Here is a 25,972-nt window from a genome sequence, read left to right on the forward strand (position 1 = left end):
GTAACTGTAAATTCCAGGGTGTGTATGTTGATGAAAATTTGCGGTGGATATACCACATTAAGTCCGTATGCGGAAAGTCAGTAGTGCCATGTATCTCCTCAGCCAGCTTGCAAAGATAGTTCCCAGCCAAGCACTGAAATTAGTATATTATGGAACACTTTACCCCTTTCTCAATTATGGAATTGAACTATGGGGCTGTGCAGCTGATGTATATTTAAAAAGAATACTACTAATACTACAGAAAAGAACAATCAGACATATATATGGGATGGGACATAGAGATTCATGTCGTGAAGTGTTTGTGCAGCACAAATATCTGGCAATATATTCTCTGTACATCTTCAAAATAGTTGTATTTTTTATAAGTCCACCAACAGAAGCTATCAACGGCAGTGATGTACATGAGCACAACACTAGAACAAAGTGTAACCATTTCCGTAACAGAACAACGTTAAAAATGACTGATAGAAGTACATATATCAGTGGTTTGATTTGGTATAACAAGCTACCAAACGCTCTAAGAAAGTACATGGGAAATGTTTTTAAAACAGAACTAAAATCTTTTCTAACAGAAAAATGTTTATATTCTTTCAACGAATTTTAAGATAGTGATTGTAACATGAGGCATTAGCATATCACTTGTAATGTGATAAATGTAAAAAACAGACATAAGAAGCAACAGCTACAGAACATAGTGTGTTTTATAAATGTAAATATAACCATAGTATTAAGTCTGACATTCGCAAAAGCCATCAATACGATAGCTCCACGCAAAGAAAATGTAAATAAATAAATAAAAAGCTAAGCTGAGGGGGCCGAGAATGACCTTCACAATCCATTTCTATGTGCTACACAAAGTATGGGAACACTCCAATTGTCAATTAGAGATGTCCTCCCCACCCACTGCCTTATTATATCTGTGCGCAAGAGAGGGACATTATATATAAACAAAGATGATGTGACTTACCAAACGAAAGTGCTGGCAGGTCGATAGACACAAAAACAAACGCAAACATACACACAAAATTCAAGCTTTCGCAACAAACGGTTGCTTCATCAGGAAAGAGGGAAGGAGAGGGAAAGACGAAAGGATGTGGGTTTTAAGGGAAAGGGTAAGGAGTCATTCCAATCCCGGGAGCGGAAAGACTTACCTTAGGGGGAAAAAAGGACAGGTATACACTCGCACACACACATATCCATCCGCACATACACAGACACAAGCAGACATTTGTAAAGGCAAAGAGTTTGGGCAGAGATGTCAGTCGAGGCGGAAGTGCAGAGACAAAGATGTTGTTGAAAGACAGGTGAGGTATGAGCGGCGGCAACTTGAAATTAGCGGAGGTTGAGGCCTGGCGGATAACGAGAAGAGAGGATATACTGAAGGGCAAGTTCCCATCTCCGGAGTTCTGACAGGTTGGTGTTAGTGGGAAGTATCCAGATAACCCGGATGGTGTAACACTGCACCAAGGCATGTTTAGCCACAGGGTGATCCTCATTACCAACAAGCAGCAGTACCTCCATTATGACAGCTGCCACCCATTCCACATGAAACGGTCCCTTCCCTACAGCCTAGGACTTCGTGGCAAACGAATCTGCTCCAGTCCGGAATCCCTGAACCATTACACCAACAACCTGAAAACAGCTTTCACATCCCGCAACTACCCTCCCGACCTGGTACAGAAGCGAAGAACCAGAGCCACTTCCTCATCCCCTCAAACCCAGAACCTCCCACAGAAGAACCACAAAAGTGCCCCACTTGTGACAGGATACTTTCCGGACTGGATCAGACTCTGAATGTGGCTTTCCAGCAGGGATACAACCACCTCAAATCCTGCCCTGAAATGAGATCCATCCTTCATGGAATCCTCCCCACTCCACCAAGAGTGTCTTTCCGCCATGCACCTAACCTTCGTAACCTCTTAGTTCATCCCTATGAAATCCCCTAACCACCTTCCTTACCCTCTGGCTCCCACCCTTGTAACCGCCCCCGGTGTAAAAACTGTCCAATGCACCCTCCCACCACCACCTACTCCAGTTCTGTAACCCGGAAGGTGTACACGATCAAAGGCAATGCCACGTGTGAAAGCACCCACGTGATTTACCAACTGACCTGCCTACACTGTGAAGTTTTCTATGTGGGAATGACCAGCAAAAAATTATCCAATCTCCTGGTTTCCCACCTCCGGAAAGGCAACTCACTCACCCTTCACAACCCTTCCAGCAAACCTCAACCTCCTCTCATTGCACACAAACCCAGTCTCTCCCATCTACTCAATCTCCCACTTCCAGCTCCACTCCCTCCAAAACCTCAAAATTCCAATCAACGCAATCTGGAACCACAACACCCCAATTCAGTAGTTAACCATTCCTCCAAACCTCTCTCCCAATCCGAAACCTCTGTCCTATCCAAAGGCCTCACCTTCAGCCCCACTCTCAGATTCAACCAAACAGCCCTTGTCAAAGATTTACTGTCCTACACCCGTACTCTCTGCTGGAAATATCACTTTGCCACGAAGAAAAATGATCCTAATCCTACTCTTAATGATCCAACTCCCCAAGCCACTATCTAAATTGAACCCTGCCTGGAACAGTTCCGTCCTCCATCACAGCGGGACCCACCTCCTCTTCCTCAAAATCACCCTCTCCAAACCTTCCAGGAATTTCTGACTTCCAGCCTTGCCTCTCAATCCTTCTTAAAAAACCTTAATCCTACTCCCAACATCACCACTGCTGAAGCCCAAGCTATCCGTGATCTTAAGGCTGACTGATCCATCGTCATTCTTCCGGCGGACAAGGGTTCCACGACCGTGGTACTTGATCGTCGGGAGTATGTGGCTGAGGGACTGCGTCAGCTTTCAGACATCACCACATACAAAGTTTGCCAAGGTAATCCCATTCCTGATGTCCAGGCGGAGCTTCAAGGAATCCTCAGAACCTTAGGCCCCCTACAAAACCTTTCACCTGACTCCATCAACCTCCTGACCCCACCGACACCCCGCACCCCTAACCTTCTACCTTCTTCCTAAAATCCACAAACCCAATCATCCCGGCCGCCCCATTGTAGCTGGTTACCAAGCCCCCACAGAACATATCTCTGCCTACGTAGATCAACACCTTCAACCCATTACATGCAGTCTCCCATCCTTCATCAAAGACACCAACCACTTTCTCGAACGCCTGGAATCCTTACCCAATCTATTACCTCCGGAAACCAGCCTTGTAACCATTGATGCCACTTCCTTACACACAAATATTCCGCACGTCCAGGGCCTCGCTGCGATGGAGCACTTCCTTTCACGCCGATCACCTGCCACCCTACCTAAAACCTCTTTCCTCATTAACTTAGCCAGCTTCATCCTGACCCACAACTTCTTCACTTTTGAAGGCCAGACATACCAACAATTAAAGGGAACAGCCATGGGTACCAGGATGGCCCCCTCGTACGCCAACCTATTCATGGGTCGCTTAGAGGAAGCCTTCTTGGTTACCCAGGCCTGCCAACCCAAAGTTTGGTACAGATTTATTGATGACATCTTCATGATCTGGACTCACAGTGAAGAAGAACTCCAGAATTTCCTCTCCAACCTCAACTCCTTTGGTTCCATCAGATTCACTTGGTCCTACTCCAAATCCCATGCCACTTTCCTTGACGTTGACCTCCATCTGTCCAACGGCCAGCTTCACACGTCCGTCCACATCAAACCCCCCAACAAGCAACAGTACCTCCATTATGACAGCTGCCACCCATTCCACATCAAATGGTCCCTTCCCTACAGCCTAGGACTTCGTGGCAAACGAATCTGCTCCAGTCCGGAATCCCCGAACCATTACACCAACAACCTGAAAACAGCTTTCACATCCCGCAACTACCCTCCCGACCTGGTACAGAAACAAATAACCAGAGCCACTTCCTCATCCCCTCAAACCCAGAACCTCCCACAGAAGAACCACAAAACTGCCCCACTTGTGACAGGATACTTTCCGGGACTGGATCAGACGCTGAATGTGGTTCTACAGCAGGGATACGACTTCCTCAAATCCTGCCCTGAAATGAGATCCATCCTTCATGAAATCCTCCCCACTCCACCAAGAGTGTCTTTCTGCCGTCCACCTAACCTTCGTAACCTCTTAGTTCATCCCTATGAAATCCCCAAACCACCTTCCCTACCCTCTGGCTCCTACCCTTGTAACCGCCCCCGGTGTAAAAACTGTCCAATGCACCCTCCCACCACCACCTACTCCAGTCCTGTACCCCGGAAGGTGTACACGATCAAAGGCAGAGCCACGTGTGAAAGCACCCACGTGATTTACCAACTGACCTGCCTACACTGTGAAGCTTTCTATGTGGGAATGACCAGCAACAAATTGTCCATTCGCATGAATGGACACAGGCAGACAGTGTTTGTTGGTAATGAGGATCACCCTGTGGCTAAACATGCCTTGGTGCACGGCCAGCACATCTTGGCACAGTGTTACACCGTCCAGGATATCTGGATACTTCCCACTAACACCAACCTGTCAGAACTCCGGAGATGGGAACTTGCCCTTCAGTATATCCTCTCTTCTCGTTATCCGCCAGGCCTCAACCTCTGCTAATTTCAAGTTGCCGTCGCTCATACCTCACCTGTCTTTCAACAACATCTTTGCCTCTGTACTTCCGCCTCGACTGACATCTCTGCCCAAACTCTTTGTCTTTGAATATGTCTGTATATGTGTGGATGGATGTGTGTGTGTGTGAGCGCGAGTGTATACCCGTCCTTTTTCCCCCCCTAAGGTAAGTCTTTCCGCTCCCGGGATTGGAATGACTCCTTACCCTCTCCCTTAAAACCCACATCCTTTCGTCTTTCCCTCTCCTTTCCTCTTTCCTGGCGAGGCAACCGTTGGTTGCGAAAGCTAGAATTTTGTGTGTATGTTTGTGTTTGTTTGTGTGTCTATCGACCTGCCAGTGCTTTCATTTGGTAAGTCACAACATCTTTGTTTTTACATATTTTCTGCACTAGTCTTCCACCTTGCACTCTAGGTGAAGTCCAGAACATATAGATGCCATTACCACCCAACCAATATCTATCCATTGAAGTTAAACTATTCTGTCGTCTCTCTGTTCAGGCTGTACTTATTCTTGGATCATACTAATTATTAAACTGAAATCAAAGAAATGCTTAAGCTCAACATGATTTGTAAGCAACGATTTGCCACTTTTTTGCTATTGTATACATATCAGTGAATTCTGATGCAGAAGTAAAGATGTCTTCTGAGAAATACTGAGACCAGTGCTGCAAAGTGCTTTTCAACATCACTCGAACCCGGAAGGAAAATGTCATTTTACCAACATGTGATGTGTGCTGTGATATTTGAAATATTAACAGAATATACTAATGTACTTCACCTCTATACTGGTACCATCTGCAAAAAGAAAACTCTTCTCAACAAAATCCTTCTCTCACGTAACCACCTCTGTCACTGCGTCACCTCAATTTATAAAGCTGAGGATTCCGTTCATGAGACTCTTTTTAGAATTATACATTGTTATGAACATGCACCAAGAGATTGATTGGAAGAAATGTTTCCAATTCATTACTGCATTTGAGACAAGTTTCATCATCACTGCCTTCTTCCAAAGATGTTTCTTTTGTATCATTCACCACCAGTTGTAGTAGAAATCAACATTAGAGAAGTCATCTTCAGACAAATCACTGTTGTCTAACATTTTGTTCAAAATATTAAGTATTTTACTTTCAGACAAAATACATTTTGATGTTACTGAAGTGAAAACAATAATATCCCACTTACAAAAAAAAAAAAAAAATTTTAATGTGAAAGTAAACTTTCACAATTCTTAGCTCAGAATTAATACCACAGTACTATTGTGCAGTTGAATGATAAGAATGGTAAAATCTAAACAAAATGTGAACCCCCACAATAGTGTTGGTCATTATTTACTACACAAGAACTATCAAATTTGAACAGAAATATGAAGAACAGTTTTAGTTATTACACCTACTTTGATAAGAAAATGTTAATATTGTCGTTCTTTTAAGCACTATAATGAAAAATAATGAAACATCTTGTCTTGGTCTTACAAGAATGGACGTGAGTCAATGTGACCCATAGATGCGAAAACAAGTCAAGAAAATATTACTAACTGACCCATCAAATGAACGGGATATGAAACAGGCAAAATACCCTCAGACTTCAGAATGACTGTAATAACTGGCATTCCAAAGAAAGCAGGTGCTGGCACCATAAACCTTGCCAAACTATCAGATTAATAAGTCACGCTTGCAATACATTGACATGGATCACTTAGGAAAGACTGAAAAACTGGTAAAAGTCAATCTCGAAGAAGATCAGTTTGAGTTCCAGAGAAATGGAGGAACACATGAGAGAATAATGACCCTACAACTTATAAGTTAACGAAAGGCACACCTGCAGTTACCGCTTTTGTAGATTTCGAAAAAGTTTTTGACAATGTTGACTGGAATACACTCTTTAAAATGTTGATGGTAGCTTGGATCAAATACAGGGAGCAAAATGTTATTTACTACTTGTAGAGAATCCACGCTGCATTTATACAAGTTGGACATGAAAGGGAAGCCATAGTTGAGAAGTGATAGAGACAGGATTGTAGCCTATCCTTGAGGTTATTCAATCTGCACACTAATTTTGAAGGAAAGCAAGGGTACATCTGGAAAGAGCATTAAAGCTCAAGGAGAAGAAATAAAAACCTTTCAGTTTGCAGATGACACCGTAATTCTATCCAGTGGCTATGGTCTTGGAATAGTAGTTGAATGGGAGATGCTGTCTTGAAAAAAGATTATACGATGAACATCAACAAAAGTAAAACAAAGGTAATGAAACATGACAAAACCGATCAGGCGGTGCTGAAGAAATTAGTTTAGGAAGTGAGACATTCAAAGTAGTAGATGAGGTTTTGTTATTGGGGCAGCATAAAACTGTCGATAGCTAAAATATGGAAGATATAAAATGCAAACTGGCTACAGCAAGAATGGATTTTCTGAAACAGAAAAATTCATTGACATCTAATACAAATTTAAGTCAGATGTGGACAGCAGGCAATTCAGACAAGAGGGGAATATAAGCTTTTGATATGTGGTGCTACAGAAGATTCAATGTTGGAGGAAGGTTCCTGTAGAAGGTAAATACTCTAGAATTAAAGGAGACATGCTATTTGCAGCAAGTTGGCTGGTTGTGATGGGGATAGTGTGGGCAGTGGGAGAGACTGGGGGGGGGGGGGGGGGGAGTGGCTGTTGGCTAGGAGGGAGATCCATTTGCCATCTAGGAATGGACGAGAGGGGGGCAGATATAGCTGCAGCACCTGACGGGAAGTGCCACATGCTGAAGGTAATGAGGGGACGTAAACTGGGAGGGGTGACCGGGTAGAGTAATGAGAAACTGTTGGCTGGGGGCTGTGTGGACAATGGGCTACCTGAAACTGAGGCCAGGACTGTTATGGGAAAGTAGGATACGTTGTAAGTGCAACTCCCATCTGCGAAGTTCAGAGAAGATGGTGGTGGAGGAAAGGATCCCGGGGGTTTGGGTTGCGAAGCAGCCATGAAATTAAGCGTGTTGTATTCAGCAGCATGTTGTGCCATCAGGTGGTCAACTTTGTTCCTGAAAACAGTTGGCAGTGGCCATTCATCCTGGTGGACAGCTGGTTGGTAGTCATACCGACATAAAAGACTGTACAGTGTTCGCATTAGAGTTGGTATACGACATGGCTGCTTTCACAGGTGGCCTAGCCTCTGAAGGGGTCAGATAAGCCTGCGACAGAACTGGAGTGGGTGGTTTGAAGTGTGTGGTTTGGGCAGGTCTTGCACCTAGGTCTGCCACAGGGATCTCTGGGCCATGTCATATATCAACTCTGTTGCAATACTGCAAAGCCTTTTGTATTGCTATGACTGCCAACAAGCTGTCCACGAGGATGAATGCTCTTCATCAAACTGTTGTCAAAAACAAAGCTGACCACCTGTTGGCACAACATACAGCTGAGCACACCATGCTCAGTTTCAATGGTTGCTTCAAAACCTAAGCCATCTGGATCCTTCCCTCCATAACCATATTCTCTGAACTATGCAGATACGAGTTACACTTACAACACATCCTCCGCTCCCATAATTGTTCTAGCCTCAATCTCAGGCAACCCATTGTCTCTGCACCCTCCACCCAACAGTTTCCACTTCCTCTGTCCTGTCACCTCCTCCCAACTCACGTCCCCACATAGCCTACTTCCCTTCCTAGCTGACAAACTAGCCTCCCTCCTAGCCACTAGCCACCCACCCCCAGTCCCTCTCACCACCTCTCTTTCCCTCTACCCACACCACCCAACACTACTCCCACTACAACCAGCCCATCTGCCGTGGAATAGAAACTGGAAGAGGTGTAAGACAAGGTTGTTGTTTATCACCAACACTGTTCAACATATATCTGGAGGAAATTATTAGCCAAAGTTTTGATGGAAGGGCAGGAGCTTGTATAGGGGGTCGGAGAGTGGAGTGTACAAGGTTTGCAGACGACAGTTGTGATGGCAGAGAGTGCAAGAGAGATGGAACAAATGTTAGATGATCTAAACACAAAATTAGAAGAATATGGAATGAAGATTAACAAGAAGAAAACGAAAAGCATGGTAAAGGGGAGAAAATGCCGTATGAAAATAGGGGGAGAGGAAATAGAGCAAGTGAATGACTTCAATTACTGGGGACGTGTAATAATGGATGATATGTAATGCTCAATAGAAATTAGGAAAAGAATTGCAATGGTAAAGAAGGATTCAAGAGGAAACAGAAATTACCTTGTGGACCACTAAACAAAGATCTGAGGAAAAGACTTGTCAAATGTTACATCTGGAGCGTTGCACTATATGGTGCAAAGACCTGGACATTTGGGAAGGAAGATGAACGAAGACTGGAGTCACTAGAGACGTGGATATGGAGAAGAATGAAAAAATTGAAATAGGTGGACCGAGTAAGGAATGAAGAAGTATTAAGAAGAGTTGGAAAAGAAAGAAACATACTGAAAGTTATCAGAAAGAGAAAAAGAACTGGATTGGACATTGTTTGAGGAGGGACTGTTTATTAAAAGGAAGGAATAGAAGGAATGGTGGAGGGAAAAAGGGGAAGAGGAAAACAAGATATCAAATGCTGGAAAATATAAAAGGAGACAAATATCCAGAAACGAAAAGACTGGCTATGGACAGACAAGAGTGGAAGAGGCTTAACCCATGACAAGACCTGCCGTAAGGCAGAACAGCATGCTACTACTCTGCTACGGAATAGCGTTAGCACTGTCAGTCTAGCTGGCACCATGTAGCTCATCAAAGAAAAACTCCGAAAGCTAGCAATGTTTCCTTTTTTGTGTGTGATTATCGAAAAGCCTAAACTTCCACTTTTCAGTGATTGGTCTCCTTTAAGCTTCAATTATTTACGAATTCTGAAGATTGGATGTGTAGATGAATTACAAATGAGGATGTACTAAATTTAATAGGGGGAAAAAAGAAATGTATGCCACAACTTGAGTAAATAAGGGTTCAACTGATAGGATACATCCTGTGGCATCAAGGAACTGTTAGTCTGGTAAAGAAAGAAAGTGTATTTGGGGGGGGGGGGGGGGGGGGGGAGTAAAATTGTAGAAGGAAACTAAATACAGTAAGCAGGTTCACATAGAGGTAGGCTGCAGTAGTTACGCAGAGATGAACAGGCTTGCACAGGATAGACTAGCATGGAGAGCTGCATCAAAGTCTTCGGCCTGAACATCTCTGTTGTTGTTGTCTTCAGTCCTGAGACTGGTTTGATGCAGCTCTCCATTATCAATAATTTTTTCCTATGTTGTTACATGTTACACAAGAACATACAGAAAGTATAAACTGGACCTAGAGAGAAAAGTATTTTTTTCTTCAACATGGGTTTTAAAGTAGATGTATTTGTTTGCTCAAATGAATAAACGTGAATATAACACCACTGAAAAATTCTCTGTTTTGGAATGGAAATTGCTTTAAACTAGTTGAGAGTTTTAAAGAGTCTGCTCTTGTAATTTCAACAATTAGAAAATGAATGACTGAACTTAGATGTTCTGTTATTTCTCATGAAAATTATACCATCTACGGAGATCACAAACTTGGAAGCACAAAAAGATCAGTAAAGTTCAGTAAAATGTATGAAACAGATGGTACTACAGGCATACTTCAGGAAAGAATGCAGAATTTTTTTACCACATGGAAAACTAACTACAACAAAGCTTTGTGGAAGATGATCGACATTTATTAATTTGTTTAATACAGATCAAAATTGAACATGAAAAGGAATTTCTCAGCATTCTCTGGACCTTTTGTAAACACTCAAATTGACAGTTTTTAACAATTTGTTACTGGGGGGCGAGACATGGTCCACTACATAATGCTACAAATGAAACAACAAAGTAATAGTCAACAAACTGGTCCCAAAAATATAGCAAAGGAATCATAAGAAATTTATGTAAACAATAACCTATGTGCTGACGATTAAAATAGAAGTAACAAGAAAAGCTGTCAGTATAATTAATTCATTGCCTTTAAATGAGAAGACAGGGATTAGAGCTGAAGGAAAAGGGCAAACTTATTTTTTTTTTTTTTTTTAATGGAACATTAATTTGTAAATAGCATTAAGAAGGACGGCATACTGAAGGAACTGAAAATGAAATGATCATATGGCATTGTTGGCCAGGAGGTCCCATTCGACGGAGTTCGGCTGCCATATTACAAGTTCTCTTTAATTGACGCCACATCGGCAACTTGCGAGTCAATGATGATGAAAATGACGATGGACACATAACACCCAGTCCCCTGCCAGGAATCAAATCCAGGCCCCCTGCGTGGTAGGTGGTAACACTACCACTACACTATGGAGGTGGACAAGGAAGGAACTATAACCTGTAGAATGTAAACAGAAGCCAAGTCTCAAACTATATAAAAGTTGTGATATGGGAAATTTAATGAAAACAATGAGCGGCAGTAAATGAAATTTGAGTTGAATTGTTGCTCTTTGACAATGTTTCAGTATATAAAGTGAATCAATAAACAACAGTCTTTGTTGGCCACAAAAATATATCCATTTTATCTGTTGGTCCATGAGTGGGTTAGTACTTCAGACATGGTACATCAAATTAAAATTACTGCACATGAAACTATTAAATTAATTTACCAATGTAGCATACTCACTCCCAAAATCTTGACAGCATATGTTCAAAATCAAGTAAAGGACTGTATTAATTCTTCCTGTGTATCACACACAATGATCATCACCAAAAAATACATGCAAATCAGACTCATAACATTACATACTTATTTTTCCTAAACACAAATCATGAATGAATCAGAGGGGAGACTGTAGAATAATTTTACTGGAAGACTATGTATCCTCCATCAAACAGTGAGTGGTTGAGTATAAATGTCAATGTTGGTGTGGATGTAGTTATTTTAAGTACCCTCTCAAACTCCCCACATTTCTTGAGTGTCATTAAAACAATGTATTAGCAGCAATGCCTGTCTGTAGATAATTATGGAACAACAGTATCGCAAAATCCAAGTCAATGACAGGTGCTGCTGAACTCTTAGCCACACATTCAGTAAATAGTAAGAACTTAATACAAAAACATATAAAGCAATTAAGAGAGTATCAATAAATCACCTGTGATGTGACTCCTTTTTCCTCTTGTGTTTATGCCGAACTTGAGTTTCTCCCTCGCTCAAAGGCCTTGTATGTTCAGCACTGGGACTGTGACTTGGAGCCTGCCGCTTCAGTTCTTCCTGTGCTGCTGAAAAAAATATGTATACTAAAACTACAAAAAAAAAGTATAATGAACTACAATAGCACTCTTCCTAGTTTTGAGAACTGCCACTTTTTTCATCATGGAGGAAAGTGTGGTAGGTTTCAGGTGGTTAGGAGAATGAGAAGACCCGATTTGTTTTAAAGAGAAAGCAAGACATAAATTATGGTAGAGTTCTCAACAAAAACAGGTGAAAGATAAATATATCAGTAAGTATTGCAATAGTTTCTGTCTAGAAATGGGAAAAATCCCAAGAGACAGGCAGGGGACACGATAAAGATGAAAAAACAATAAAGATGACAAACAGCAAGAAAGAGAATAAAAAGGGGGGAAATAAATACATTGGGGAGGATTTTTTAAGAGAGACAGCAAGTCCAGGTAAGCAGCTGGATGGGAAAGAATGTTGTAAAGAAAGTTTCCATCCTCAGGAAAACGAATTTCTTTCTTATCAAGAGAGAAAGTGCCAAATAAGTGAGTCAGTCTGATGAGAAATCTAGTTATAATGCCAAGATCAACAACGTTTAGGTAATTCATCAATTCTCAAAATGACACACAAGTTATCAGTAAGAAAATAAAAGAAATCAACAACTGACTCTGAACAATCGGTCACTGATGAGATCTATTTTTTTCTACTTTGCTTGTACAGTATATGCTGCATTGGTTCTGTGTATTAACACACTATCTAATCCAAGTTTCATATCATGACAAAGTTTCTTTTATGTAAATGCAATCAACAACATAACATAAGAATCATCTTAATTTTTCAAGGAACTCCTCAGCAGAATAGGAGTGACCCATTAGGAAATTCTTCAGTTTCAATCTGAAAGCCCATGGACTACTGCTAACATTTTCGAATTCTTGTGGTAGCTTATTGAAAATGATTGCAGGGCAGTATACTGCACACCTTTCTGCCCAAGAGTTAAGGAAGTCCATCCAAATGCAGGTTGGATTTCTGCCTAGTATTAACCGAGTGAAAGCTGCTTATTTTTGGGAATGAGCTGATATTGTTAACAAGACATGACAATATATATATATATTGAGAGGCCAATGTCAGAATACCCAGACTAGTGAACAGGGATCAATAAGAGGTTTGCAAACTTACACCTCTTATTTCCCAAACCGCCCGTTTCTGAGCCAAAAATATCCTTTTAGAATGGGAAGAGTTATCCCAAAAATATAATACCATACGACACGAGCGAATGAAAATAAGCAAAGTAGACTAATTTTCATCTCAAACGATCACTTACTTCAGATACCGTTCGAATAATAAAAATGGCAGCATAAAGTCTTTGAAGAAGATCCTGAACTTGGCTTTCCACGACAGTTTACTATCTATCTCAACACCTAAAAATTTGAACTTTTCAGTTTCACTAACCATATACCCACTCTGTGAAATTAATATGTCGGGTTTTGTTGAATTGTGTGTTAGTAACTGTAAAAACTGAGTCTTAGTGTGATTTAGCATTAGTTTATTTTCTACAAGCCATAAATTTATGTCATGAAATGCACTATTTGAAACCGAGCCAATGTTGCACACAACATGCTTTACTACCAAGCTAGTGTCATCAGCAAACAGAAATATTATAGAGTTACCTGTAACACTAGAGGGCATATCATTTATATACATAAGGAACAGGAATGGCCCCAGCACTGATCCATGGAGCACCCCCTACTTGACCGTACCACACTCAGACCCCACATCACAGCCATTCTCAACACTGTGAATAATGACCTCTTGCTGTCTGTTGTTAAAGTATGAGGTGAACCAATTGTGAGCTAATCCTTGTATTCCATAATGGTCCAACTTTTGGAGCAACAGTTTGTGATCAGCACAAAAGCCTTAGTTAAATCAAAAATATGCCTAATGTTTGAAACCTTTAGTTTAAGCCATCCAGTAGCTCACAGAGAAAAGAGAATATAGCATTTTCAGTTGTTAAACGACTTTTAAAGCCGAACTGTACATTAGCTAGCAAATTATGTGATATAAAATGATCAATTATCCTTACACACACAGCCTTTTTCAAAAACTTTATCAAACACTGAGGGCATAGAAATAGGTCTAAAATTGTCTACATTATCCCTTTCTCCATTTTTATAAAGAACATTTAATACTGAGTTCTTTAATCATTCAGGGAACTGATGAAGTCTTAAGAAAAAAATTACAAATATGGCTACGTACAGGGTTAAAATGTGCAGCACAGTATTTTAATATTCAGCTACATACTCCCATCATGTCTTCAGTTATTTAGTTGGCTGGTTCAAATGGCTCTCAGCACTATGGGACTTAACATCTTAGGTCATCAGTCCCCTAGAACTTAGAACTACTTAAACCTAACTAACCTAAGGACATCACACAACACCCAGCCATCACGAGGCAGAGAAAATCCCTGACCCCGCAGTTATTTAGTTATTGACTCAATTTTGCCCTTGTAAGTATCACAGAGGAATATTTCGGAAATCAGTCTTGGAAAGACATTTTCAAAGAGAGTTATATGATTCCCTGTAGAACTAAGTTTTTATTTAATTCACCAGCAACATTCAGAAAGTGATTGTTAAATTCTACACATGTATCTGGCTTATCAGTAACACAAACATTTTTACTACATACTGACTTTATATTGTTGACATTGTGCTGCTGACCACACACTTCCTTCATAACTGACTATATGGTTTTAATGTTATCCTGTGAATTTGCTATTCTATTTGGGTACCCCACACTCTTTGCCTTCCTAGTAACATTTTTCAGCTCCTTACAGTAATGTTTGTAATGGGCTACTCTAGCTTGGTTGTGACTACTTCTAACATTTTGAAGTAATTCCCACTTTGTTCTACATGAAATTCTTATCCCACTAGTCTGCCACCCACGATGCCTTTTACTGCTAGTATCCTGTTTATGTTCTAATGGAAGGCAGCTTTCAAAGAGCATGAGAAATGTGTTAAGGAAACAATCACATTTAAAATTAATATTGAAGTCTCCACATACAACAAATTTTTGGTAGATTAAAACTGTGTGCCCGACCGAGACTCGAACTCGGGACCTTTGCCTTTTGCGGGCAAGTGCTCTACCATCTGAGCTACCGAAGCACAACTCACGCCCGGTACTCACAGCTTTACTTCTGCCAGTATCTCGTCTCCTACCTTCCAAACTTTACAGAAGCTCTCCTGCGAACCTAGCAGAACTAGCAGTCCTGAAAGAAAGGATATAGCGGAGACATGGCTTAGCCACAGCCTGAGGGATGTTTCCAGAATGATATTTTCACTCTGCAGCGGAGTGTGCGCTGATATGAAACTTCCTGGCCGATTAAAACTGTGTGCCCGACCGAGACTCGAACTTGGGACCTTTGCCTTTCGCGGGCAAGTGCTCTACCATCTGAGCTACCGAAGCACGACTCTCACCCGGTACTCACAGCTTTACTTCTACCCTGCTCTGGGCTTCACAACACTGGTGGCCTGGTGCTCAATCCCCAATACTTCCTGAATCTCCTCCTCCTAGCTGCCTTCTTACAAACTGCCAGTTCCCATTCCCCATCGCCATTCCCCCTCCTCATCTGATCTGGTTCCTCCTTTGTGTTTTGTAACTGCACCTGAAGGGCACAGGTCTTACACTCCTGCTCTTCTATCAATTTATTTCTGCTACAAATTCTGTATTTCCAGGAGAGGATCTCGCCAGAATGGCCACTGGCTTCCCCACTGCATCCCCCCCTCCCCAAAAGGAAATTACTTTGAACAAATCTCACACCATAACCCACTACACACAAATCAACGACAAAGCCCATACTTCTCACTCACGGTAAAATGTTAGCAATTACAGAAAAAAACTGAACATCCACGTTACCCAAGTTCAACTGCTACAGTAGTATGATTTAAAGAATGAACAATACTGATCTCTCATTTCGCTCTCTACTAAGAGAGTAACTACTTTTATTAATACTACAAAGCCACAACTAATACCAATACCATGAGAACTTCACACAATTTCTTATCTAAAATGAAAAATTCAAGCATCCACTTGAACACTCAATGAAATTAAACACAGTGAATGGAAGTTTCTGTTGAAATATTTCACTAGAAACTATAAGAAACGCTGGATGAAAAGTACCATACTAAATTTAATAAATGACTACAACGCACAAACAACTTTATAAAACACAGTGAAAGTTATGTAAGACACTGGCATTGGCCCCTAAACATGACTCTATCTACGTTTTGACAGAAGTATAGGTTATTAACATGTATTCTGTTATGAATACACACACACATTTTAACATATGTAAATTGGAGGAGGAGGAGATTAGTGTTTAACGTCCCGTCGACAATGAGGTCATTAGAGACGGAGCGCAAGCTCGGGTGAGGGAAGGATGGGGAAGGAAATCGGCCGTGCCTTTTCAAAGGAACCATCCCGGCATTTGCCTGAAGCGATTTAGGGAGATCACGGAAAACCTAAATCAGGATGGCCGGAGACGGGATTGAACCGTCGTCGTCCTGAACGCGAGTCCAGTGTACTAACCATTGCGCCACCTCGCTCGGTTTAACATAAGTAAATTGGACAGCAGTTACCACATGAGGGGTCTGACCTTCCTCCAACCTAGTATCAAATCAAAACTTAATTTAAACTTTCTTCCTTAGAAAAGGAAGGGAAAGGAACCTGGCAACCACTGCACAAAGCAATGTTTATAGAAACTTTAAAAAACTAATGAAGAAGAGATTTGGGAAACAAAAAATGAGTGACGGTTAATATTTGATCTCCAAATCCCAACAAAAACTTCAATTCAGGTATGTTTTCTACATTTAATACATGTTGCTGATACGTTATACACCTCCTTTGTAGAACCAAGTTCCTCTTGTGTTGTTCTGCTAGCACGAAAACACAACGAATTTCTTTATTACAAATAACCTTAGATCGGGCAACCAAAGCTAAAAAGATTGTGCGTAATGGGAGGGACAAACAAGCAATTTAAATCCGAGATTATAGAAGTCTATATTAACATAGAGCAGAAGTCCACATGTGTAATAGCTGTTTATCGTGTTTACCCTGTATGACAACCGGTTTCATACTCTGGAGGTATATCTTCGAGTCATGTAAAACAAATGTTTCATATGCCCAAAATTCCAAGGTACAAGTGTGCGTAAAAACATGTCACTCCTCAGTAAAACCTTGGGTGAAACGACAGATGGATATCCAATCCAAACTACGCACAATCATTAACATATCTCCAAAACACAGTCAAGACACGAGCTCAGACAGCACATGACAATCCATGTGACAGGATAAAACCATAATCAGAATACGAAGGGGAAACAAAGAATTAAAAGACATACAATCCTATCATACAAGGATTGTCATGTGCTGTCTGGGTTTGTCTCTTGACTGTGTTTAGGAGATGTATTAGTGATCATGCATGGTACGGATCAGATGCCCATCTGCCATTTCATCCAAGGTTGTACTGTGGCGCGACTTGTTTTTGCACATACTTGTACCTCAGAATTCGTAGCACATGAAATATTTGTTTTATATGACCTGAAGATGTACATCCAGAGTATGAAACCAGTTGTCATATAGAGAAAATGCAAAAAACAACAAAATGTGCTGGAAGAATCGTTTCCTAGAACCTTTAAAAATGGCAGCTACATCCAATTTCTTCTATCATGTAAGTAAACACAGATTTCAGAAGAACGCTAATATTTTCTCTTTGGTTTCATTAACATACTCACCCTGCAAGCGAGCTAGTAGAGATGACTGCTGGGCTGGCGCAGGAGTACTATTGCCTGTACTGGTTCCACAGCTATCTACATCTCGACTAGGAACTGGTGTAGTGGGTGGTGACAGAAGATCACTTGATGCAGGAGATGGTAAGGATGAAATTTCATCCTCATCTGCACTCACTCTCTGCACAGGGCCACCATCTGGTAGCGTTGGACCTGAAGCAGATTGTAAAAAGGTTTACACTCATAAGTCACACTGATTACTTACTTTAAGCTGACAATGATTCAAAGTACCATAATGGGAACCCACCAATTACAAGTGTCATTCAATAATTAAACACACATGGTGCAGGCAACACCTAAAGCAGGGAACTGAAATTTCCATGAGTGTTGGTTGGCAACCTTGTAAAGAGTGTTAGTCATTTCTTCTAAAGTCTTAGTTACAATGGAGAGTCTGCTCAAAGAAAGTAGTTTTGAAAAACAGTGTTCTGTGTTCTGATTTTTACTTTTGGGAACTGTGCAAGCGCCGCCATAAGAAATATTCTCTTGAATTAAAAAACAATACAGCTGTAACTGTATGAACTGTGAGCATTTTTGTGTGTTGTTGAAAAAGTTTAAATCTGCCTGCAAAAGCATAACCGATGAGCACCCCTCCAGGTGTCTGATAGCAGCATCAACCTCAAGCATTGTGAACTTTTTACTCATTCACTTATCCAAGAAGACCAACAACTTACAGATAAACAAAGTAAGTGTTTGTACAACTCATTTCATCATTCAAAACAAATGCTACTACCAAAAGACCTGTGCATGAGGAGTTCCCAAGTACAAAGCACAGAGGTTTCATACCTGCACCTAGCTCAAATATTGTTTCAATAGCAAAGATCATGCATTTTTGGGCAGATTTTAGCCTGCGATGGAACTTTGATACTTCACTTTGAGCCAGAATGCAAGCAGGAATGCACAGAGAAATAATCTGTCCATACGAAATTCGAAACATGCCCCCGTCAACTAGTTAGATCCATGTTAACAGTATTTTGGAGTGCCTGTGGTCTGATTTTCTTGGAAGAACAACACACTATCAACAACCTATACCACTCAGGCTTGATTCCCAACAGTCAAGCCCATGCTGAAAAGGAAATGGGATGGCAGAGGAAAGGCTGATTGCTCCTTCAACACAGCACTCAATCTCATATGGAACATCTAACACTGGGAGCTATTACAAAGTGGTTTGGGAGCTTGTACCTCACCATCTTCAGACTCCTGACTTTATGCCTTCCAATCTTTATCTTTATGATCTGATGAAAGAAGCTTTGCATGGCAATGAATTCAACTGCAACAAAGAGCTAAAGAAAAAAGGACAGAACTGGCTTCGATGTCAAGGCAGTGAATTCTTCACTGACGGGAAAAGACGACTCAGGAGAAGATGGGACAAGTGCATAGAAATTGGTGGAGATTATGTGAAAAAAATACATAAAACGTTTTATTCATTTGATAAACCACTTTCTGCTGTACAGCAATTTGTCTGTTTAATTACATCAAGAGCAAAATCACCTAATATAAAAGCTTACTTTAATCAACTAATGAAGATATTACAGAATAGTTGTAGTAACGTGAATGTATTATTAATGTGTGTATTACTGATTTTCTTCCAGACTGTTTCCATTTTTTAAAAATTGTCATTAGTCTAACATCACATCTAGCTAGCTGTATTTAGCTCAATTAGAACAGGTGTCTCAGAGGTCAAGAAATGGGGGACATTTTAATATTCAATTTTGGTTTTGATTTTTGTTTCCATTCATTATAATTTCTTGTCTGAAACCATCACACAACTTTAAATTCCTGGAAAATCCAGCCTTTAATACTCTATAGTCCCTCCAACCGCTACATGTGCTCTTTGTCATGGAGGGATCAATACTGAACTCTTCACCAATGATTTGTGACTTCCAATATGTAAGCACATACTCAGTGCTACCATTTTGCAGTTTTGAGCTCAGTTCCTGTGCTTGCAGAAAAATAATAAGGAATTAAGGATGGGCCCGACTTTTTGCAAGGACACAAATTAGTGTTTTGTTTTATCACCCAAACATGTTTCAGCACAGTTGTGGCATCCTCAGTGTTTTTTATTAATTATTATTTTCCTTTTATTTTACACTGCGAGTCCTGTGGCTTCCAACCAAAATCAGCTACAGGTCTGATCAGACACATAAATTTGCGCAGTGAAATGTGCGTATGAACCACAGCGACATCACAGTGTGCGGTATTTACAAACAAGCAGGAAAAATCATTCATCTTAACTACACAAAACATGTCTGGTACACAAAAACAAACTTGTCACTGCTAATGAATAGCAAAATACTACAATGACGACATGGTGTATTAATTTAGATCTGTGGCTGATACTGGTTGGCAGCCACAGGATGCTCACAGTGTAGAATCACAGAAAAATAATAATAATAATAAATCCAGTGAGGATGTAAGAACTGTGGTGAAACATGTTTGGGTGACAAAACAATAATTTGTGTACTTGCAAAAAGGCAGATCCATCCTTAATTCATTATTAAAATATTCAATGAATAGGAAAATAGTTTCCCTGAATCTGCCTCTTCATATGCCAGTTACGAGCTGAACAATGTAAGAGTACAAGTATCAATACAGTTCCTAACTATTGATTCTTGCCCTTCTTATTTCTGCTGAACAGGAGCCCACATATGGTGCAAGGATTCCATGACTTGGTATAGGAGCAGTTTGGCGTCTGATGACTTCACACATGGCAGTAAGTCGCAGGGCATCTGCAGAATGAGTCGCAGATGAGTGCAGGGTGCACAATCATAAACCAAAGTTTGGAAAATAGGTACAAACTTTAATAATGGTTGATTCACGTTATTTTTGTATGAAAGGAGGCAGTATGTAATACCTTGTGGCAACCAGACTGAATCACAAAAGATTTCACGAGATCGTTCTCATCACTTTTTGAGACTTACTGAAGTTATGTGGAGTAATGAGAGAAGGAATATGTTAAGGCACTTGTCACTTAGGCACATGATTAGCAACTTTTATCATGTGTATACCTAGGGAGTAAAGTTACTTGACAATACTGTCAAAATTGAGAGCCCAATGTCAAACCAACAGGACAAAAAACTAGGATTCAAGAACCTGCATTACTCTAAAACTGGCATGGGGCCTTACTACCATGAATGTGAAAACAGATGTACATCAGCTAAGCCAAAATGATGCTGACCAATCTTGTGGATTTTAAAGCTAATTTAAAATCTGCTATACATGACATAGTTGTATTCCATATGCACCACCTTGTTGCTAAAATATCAGGTGAAAGATTGCATTAGTATTTGTGCTATGTCATTAAAGTTGTGAACTAGATAAAATTTATATCTTTGAACAACCATCATTTGTGCAACTTGGTCAAGAAAATGAGGAAGAATTCAAATGACCTCCTACAGCCTGAGCTGACGTGCTTACAAAATCGCTTTGCAATTCAACTGCAAAATCTTCACATTGTCTATCTTCAGATATATTTGACAAATCAAAAGGGGTCAGCACAAAGCTGCAGGGAGATAAAATGAAATTCATTAAGGCTATAAAGGTATAACATCTTCATTGATTGCCAAATCGGATCTTCACACCAATAACTTGAGTAGACAGAAAATGTCACTTATCTTCAAGAAACTATGTGGAAAGATGGAAAAAGGCTTTTAGATGCAGAATAGATGCTTTTTTTGCTCATACCTCAAACAAACAAAAGGAGTTACACAAACTAAATTTAACAGTCTATCTGTCCCTGAAATACCACTGTGAGGGCACAAATCCACTTTCGGTAGACAGAAGGGAATTTCATCACTGATTTAAAATACAACTTGCTTTTTCAGCAGTGTAGCCATGAACGTTTCTGGCTAAAAGTGAAGAATTCCTATCATCACATACAGCAGGAAGTTAAGTTGCTTATTTTAGTCTTACACCTACCTACTCACTGGAAAGGAGCTGCAGTGAGTTCAGGAGTGGGTAAAAGATTGATCGGCAAGCACTGATAGCACTGAGTGCATGATGATGGTGTCAGGGAATAGTAGAGTAGTTGTGATGGCATAGCTAAAGGAGTATAACAATCATCGTATCAGCTGAGTGGGTCCCATTCCACAGCTTGACACCCAGTAAATTCTTAAACTATATTCACTAGTGACAAGTCATATTTGTTTGAACCGAGATAAATAAAAAAATATCTCATGCCAATTATATGCATTTGCATCTACCATGCTAGCCAACAGATTGCAGTAAGGACCACATGTGCACATTACTACAATAACATCCAACACATTTCGTGACCTACATAAAGATTAGACATGAGAACAGGCACAAGATGAAGGTAGTGATCATCTCTCATTGTGTTTGATATATTACTCCACATTTTGTAAACTTACAATGTCCTTAATTACGGAGAAAACCTATATTCCTCGAGTACAATATCACTGGAGCTGTACTATGAAAAGGATAATTGCTACTCCTCATATAGGGAAGATGGCAAGCCGTAGATAGGCACAACAAAAAGACTTGACACAAAGTAAGCTTTCAGCCGACAAGGTCAGAAAAAAAAAATAAAAACACACACACACACACACACACACACACACACACACACACACACACACACACACACAGGCTGCCAAGGCCTTGGCAGCCAGGCACCGCTAGAGAGTTGCATTCGCGTAAACGCGTGCGTGTGTGCTTTGTCCATTTCCAATGAAGGTCTTGTAGGCTGAAAGCTTACTTTCTGACAGTCTTTTTGTTGTGCCTATCTGCGACTCAGCATCTCTGCTATATGAGTAGCAGCAACCATCCTTTTCATAATACTGTCATTTTCCATCCTGGATTTTCCACTGTTTGATATTACTGAGAAACTTAAGATCCCAATGAAACAATTCTGGTAGCAGATAAAACTGATCAGTTCCATCCATTAGATACTAGCCACAAAAATCACACACTCGGCTGCTAGATTATTCAGTGGTAACAATCAAAACTGAAATGAGAGGAGTTTCATCTTGGCTGCAGTGCTTAGGGCCTGTTACTTTGAATTACACAATAATGAATGCTAAAACCTGGAGAATGTAATAAAATTTAATTTTTAAATCCAAAAATGTCAGGAACGAATGATGTAATTTCGATTGTGCAGTTGCAATGATTTCTTTTATACCATGTTTTCACAGTATCAAACGGTAGAAGTGGTGTTAATGAACTGTGTCTTGAAGTGCATATTTAAGATCCAGGTGAATAACTGAAATTCAGATGCTAAGAAAGGCAAATGTGAGCACTGCCATATATAAACACGTCAAATATTCATCGCGAACTTGTCTGAGAAGTATTTTCTGGTGGCTTTGTGCATTAAATTGCTTTTTTAATGGCTAAAATTGGTTGATTTCATGTGACCTATAATCTTGAATGTGCTCATTAGTCTGGACAAATAATGCAATTGTAGAGTGACCACACAGAATTCAGAAATGCCAAGCCAAAGAGCAGGGCATAGCAAAGAGATACTATATGCCACAGCAGCAAAGCCAGGCACAGAATCTGGATATCACAAACAAACCACTATGGACTCTAAGTGCAGTAATTTTAAATGGCAAAATCGGTAACATCATGTGGCAACTTTGACATCGAATGGTGGAACTTTAACTACACTGCAGCAATGACACCTGGTAGCACGACAGGCAACTTCAAGTAACAACGCTTCCATCATGTGGCGAGTCACCAAACTGCAACAACATAAATGCACTAACCAACCAAGAGAGGAGTTATTAGCAGACTGCCCTGTGATGTGGCCAGCCGAAACATACAGCGTGTTTACACAATTAAGAAGTCACAATAGCAAACCATTCTGACATGCTTTTTATTGTGAACTACAAGTTCATCTGATTGTTGATTTATGATGTGCATCTTATTTAAATATTTTGTGTAAAATTGTGAATGTTAATGTTGTGTTCGGTTTTGGTAAAGGTGTAAGGATTATAGTATTCAGTCGTGAGAGCTATTTTGTTAACTCAGGTTACCTGTAGTATAACAGTGAGGGCTTACTTAATTACTTGTTATTTGTAAGTTTTTGGGCTACCAAGGGGTTCTTTAAAAGTACTTGCCAGTAGATTTAGAATAAGCAAAATGTCTTCCGAACCGAAGCGAGAGTATTAGGGTGCAGTATCTTGAAAAATGTAGAAGATGATAACGATTTGCAAATCAGTAGTTGTGAGCTATCAGTAGACAGCCCTTTAGGCCATTTGACTCGCTACCTGGAAACACTAGTAAAACCAATGACGGAGAGACCACATATAGACAAGGAAAAGTTACAATCAACTTAGGAGGCGATCTTAAAAACATCACGAGAAAACAAAGACAACACAGAAAAATGATCCCAAGAAAATGAAGAAAACATGAAGAAAGGGACACAAAACTGCGTAAGAACCTGTTCCAACTCTGAGAAGATATGGGTAGTGTGTGGAGATAACAGAAAAAGCCAAGAAACATGTTAAGGAAGCTAAAAGGGTACCAGAAGAGAAGATTCAAAAAGTTAAAACATGTCATGACCAAGAGATTAAGACTGTGAAAAATGCAACAAGGCTGTAACATCACTACTGAAGGACTAGAAACTAAACAGACTGAAATGTCTACTAATTTTTAGTGACCAGTGACAACCATGTCAGCTGATCAGCTGATCTTCTGGCAGACGTCACCAAAGTTCAAGCACTGGGCACCAGGAGCCCTGTGAATGCCTTCTCTTCACTGTAGTGCAGAGTTCTGTGATCTTAATTTTGTTGGTGCTTTTTGCCTTGCTTAGTTTGTTTAGTTCGCTTGGCTACTGAGAAAAAATTGCAACTGCATACACTTACTAACTGAGCACATTGCATTTTCTTGTCATTACACTGAATTTGAAGGCATGCAATTTATTAGGGCAAAGTAATACTCCACACACCACACACTCATTCGTATCTGATTCTTGCTGTGACCAGAACATAATATCAAGCCTAGCACCCCACAGATTTGCGACTGTGGTGACCCCGACATGATCACAGAGAGAAAATAATCAAGTAACACAGATGTATTATGACAAACCTTTGAGAATCAGAAATTAGCAAAATGATGGACACATCAGCAATACAAGAATTGCAGTGTGGCTACCCAGATTTTGGTCACACAACCCGGCACTATGTGTGTGCAGATGGAAGCAAGTTTCCTCTGCACAAGAGCGACCACTGATTCCACTAAATTCGTGTTGCTGCTTAGTCAGTCAGCCATAGTTCTAGACATTATAACTTCACCTCCGGATGTGGACCCATACACAAAGCTAAAAGTCAAGTTAATTCAAAGGATGTCCACTTCACAGGAAGAACAAGTGCAGCAGGTTCTCATGCAGGAGGGTGTCTGCAACAGAAAAATATTCTAGTCCCTCCATCATTTACGAAGCAAGGTTGACATGTGCACAGTGTCTGATGCATTACTGTGCACATTGTGCAGCAGCTGTCTGCCAGCACAGGTGAAGATATCACGAACGGACATATCGCTCGATGTGCTAGTGGAAATGGTGGACCGGAACAGGACGCTATTGTGCCAGACTCCTGCCCTGGCACTATGACAGTCTGTAACAGTACTTATGGTAACATAAGTGAATTATGAACAAGGTAGACATGCTGAGTAAGCAGATGGGCGAACTTTTCTCTGAATTAAAAGCTAGACAATGGTTTCACACAAGATCGAGAAGTCATTCCTCGGCAAACTCCCCAAAATCCACAATTCAGCTCTGACATATCTGTGCTGGTATAATAAGACGTTCAGAGACCAAGCACACAAGTGTACCTCGCTGTGTACCTTCCTCAGTGGTAAATGACAGGAAGAATAATCACGCTGGATAGTCAGTTGTCATCATTGTGCCTCTTGATCAAAGACCAGAAGACAGAACGCAAAGGTTCCGACCTAAGTATTCTGTTATGAACCCAGTTATATAAATACTGGCCAGCCACTTTGTTTTGTCTTTCTGCAGATAATAATTCAACCACCATCACATGCGGAATGCAGCACTTCGAGTTCGACCTGGGACTACGACGTGCCTTGATATGATACTTCACCATATTGGATGTAACTGAACCTATGATCAGAGCGAATTTTTTAGTGCATTACTATTTGCTGCTGGAAGTCACCAATGCTCCTAATAGACAACATCACTGGACTATCTGCTGGCAGATTCCGTCATAATGGACAGTACAAGATGCCAAACTGATCCTGTCGAAGGGCGATGGGTACACCAAATTTCTAAAACAATTTCCTGGTATAATGAGGCCTCCTGGCGCCCCACAAAAGGTATTTTACAACACCAAACATTACACCAACACTACCCCAGGCTCACCAACTTCATGCAGACCCAGATGTCTCACCCCTAATCGATATGCCATTGCCTACACGG

At 40.6% G+C, this 25,972-nt stretch overlaps 1 protein-coding gene across 3 annotated transcripts in view; it reads right to left on the minus strand.

Annotated features, from left to right (window-relative positions):
* The window catches only part of LOC126419823 (splicing factor, suppressor of white-apricot homolog), a 161,813-nt gene that overhangs the window by 13,338 nt on the left and 122,503 nt on the right, over positions 1–25,972 (minus strand). For 2 of the 3 annotated variants that reach the window (XM_050087055.1, XM_050087053.1), the window contains exons 12-13: positions 17,530–17,736; positions 11,679–11,805 (exon numbers count right to left, since the gene is read on the minus strand). In XM_050087055.1, the coding sequence (XP_049943012.1) occupies positions 11,679–11,805; positions 17,530–17,736 (334 nt within the window). The remainder of the gene's footprint in view (positions 1–11,678; positions 11,806–17,529; positions 17,737–25,972) is intronic. The other variant, XM_050087054.1, reaches the window with a different exon arrangement.

Source organism: Schistocerca serialis, chromosome 9 (genome assembly GCF_023864345.2).
Source record: "Schistocerca serialis cubense isolate TAMUIC-IGC-003099 chromosome 9, iqSchSeri2.2, whole genome shotgun sequence".
Lineage (NCBI taxonomy): Eukaryota > Metazoa > Arthropoda > Insecta > Orthoptera > Acrididae > Schistocerca > Schistocerca serialis.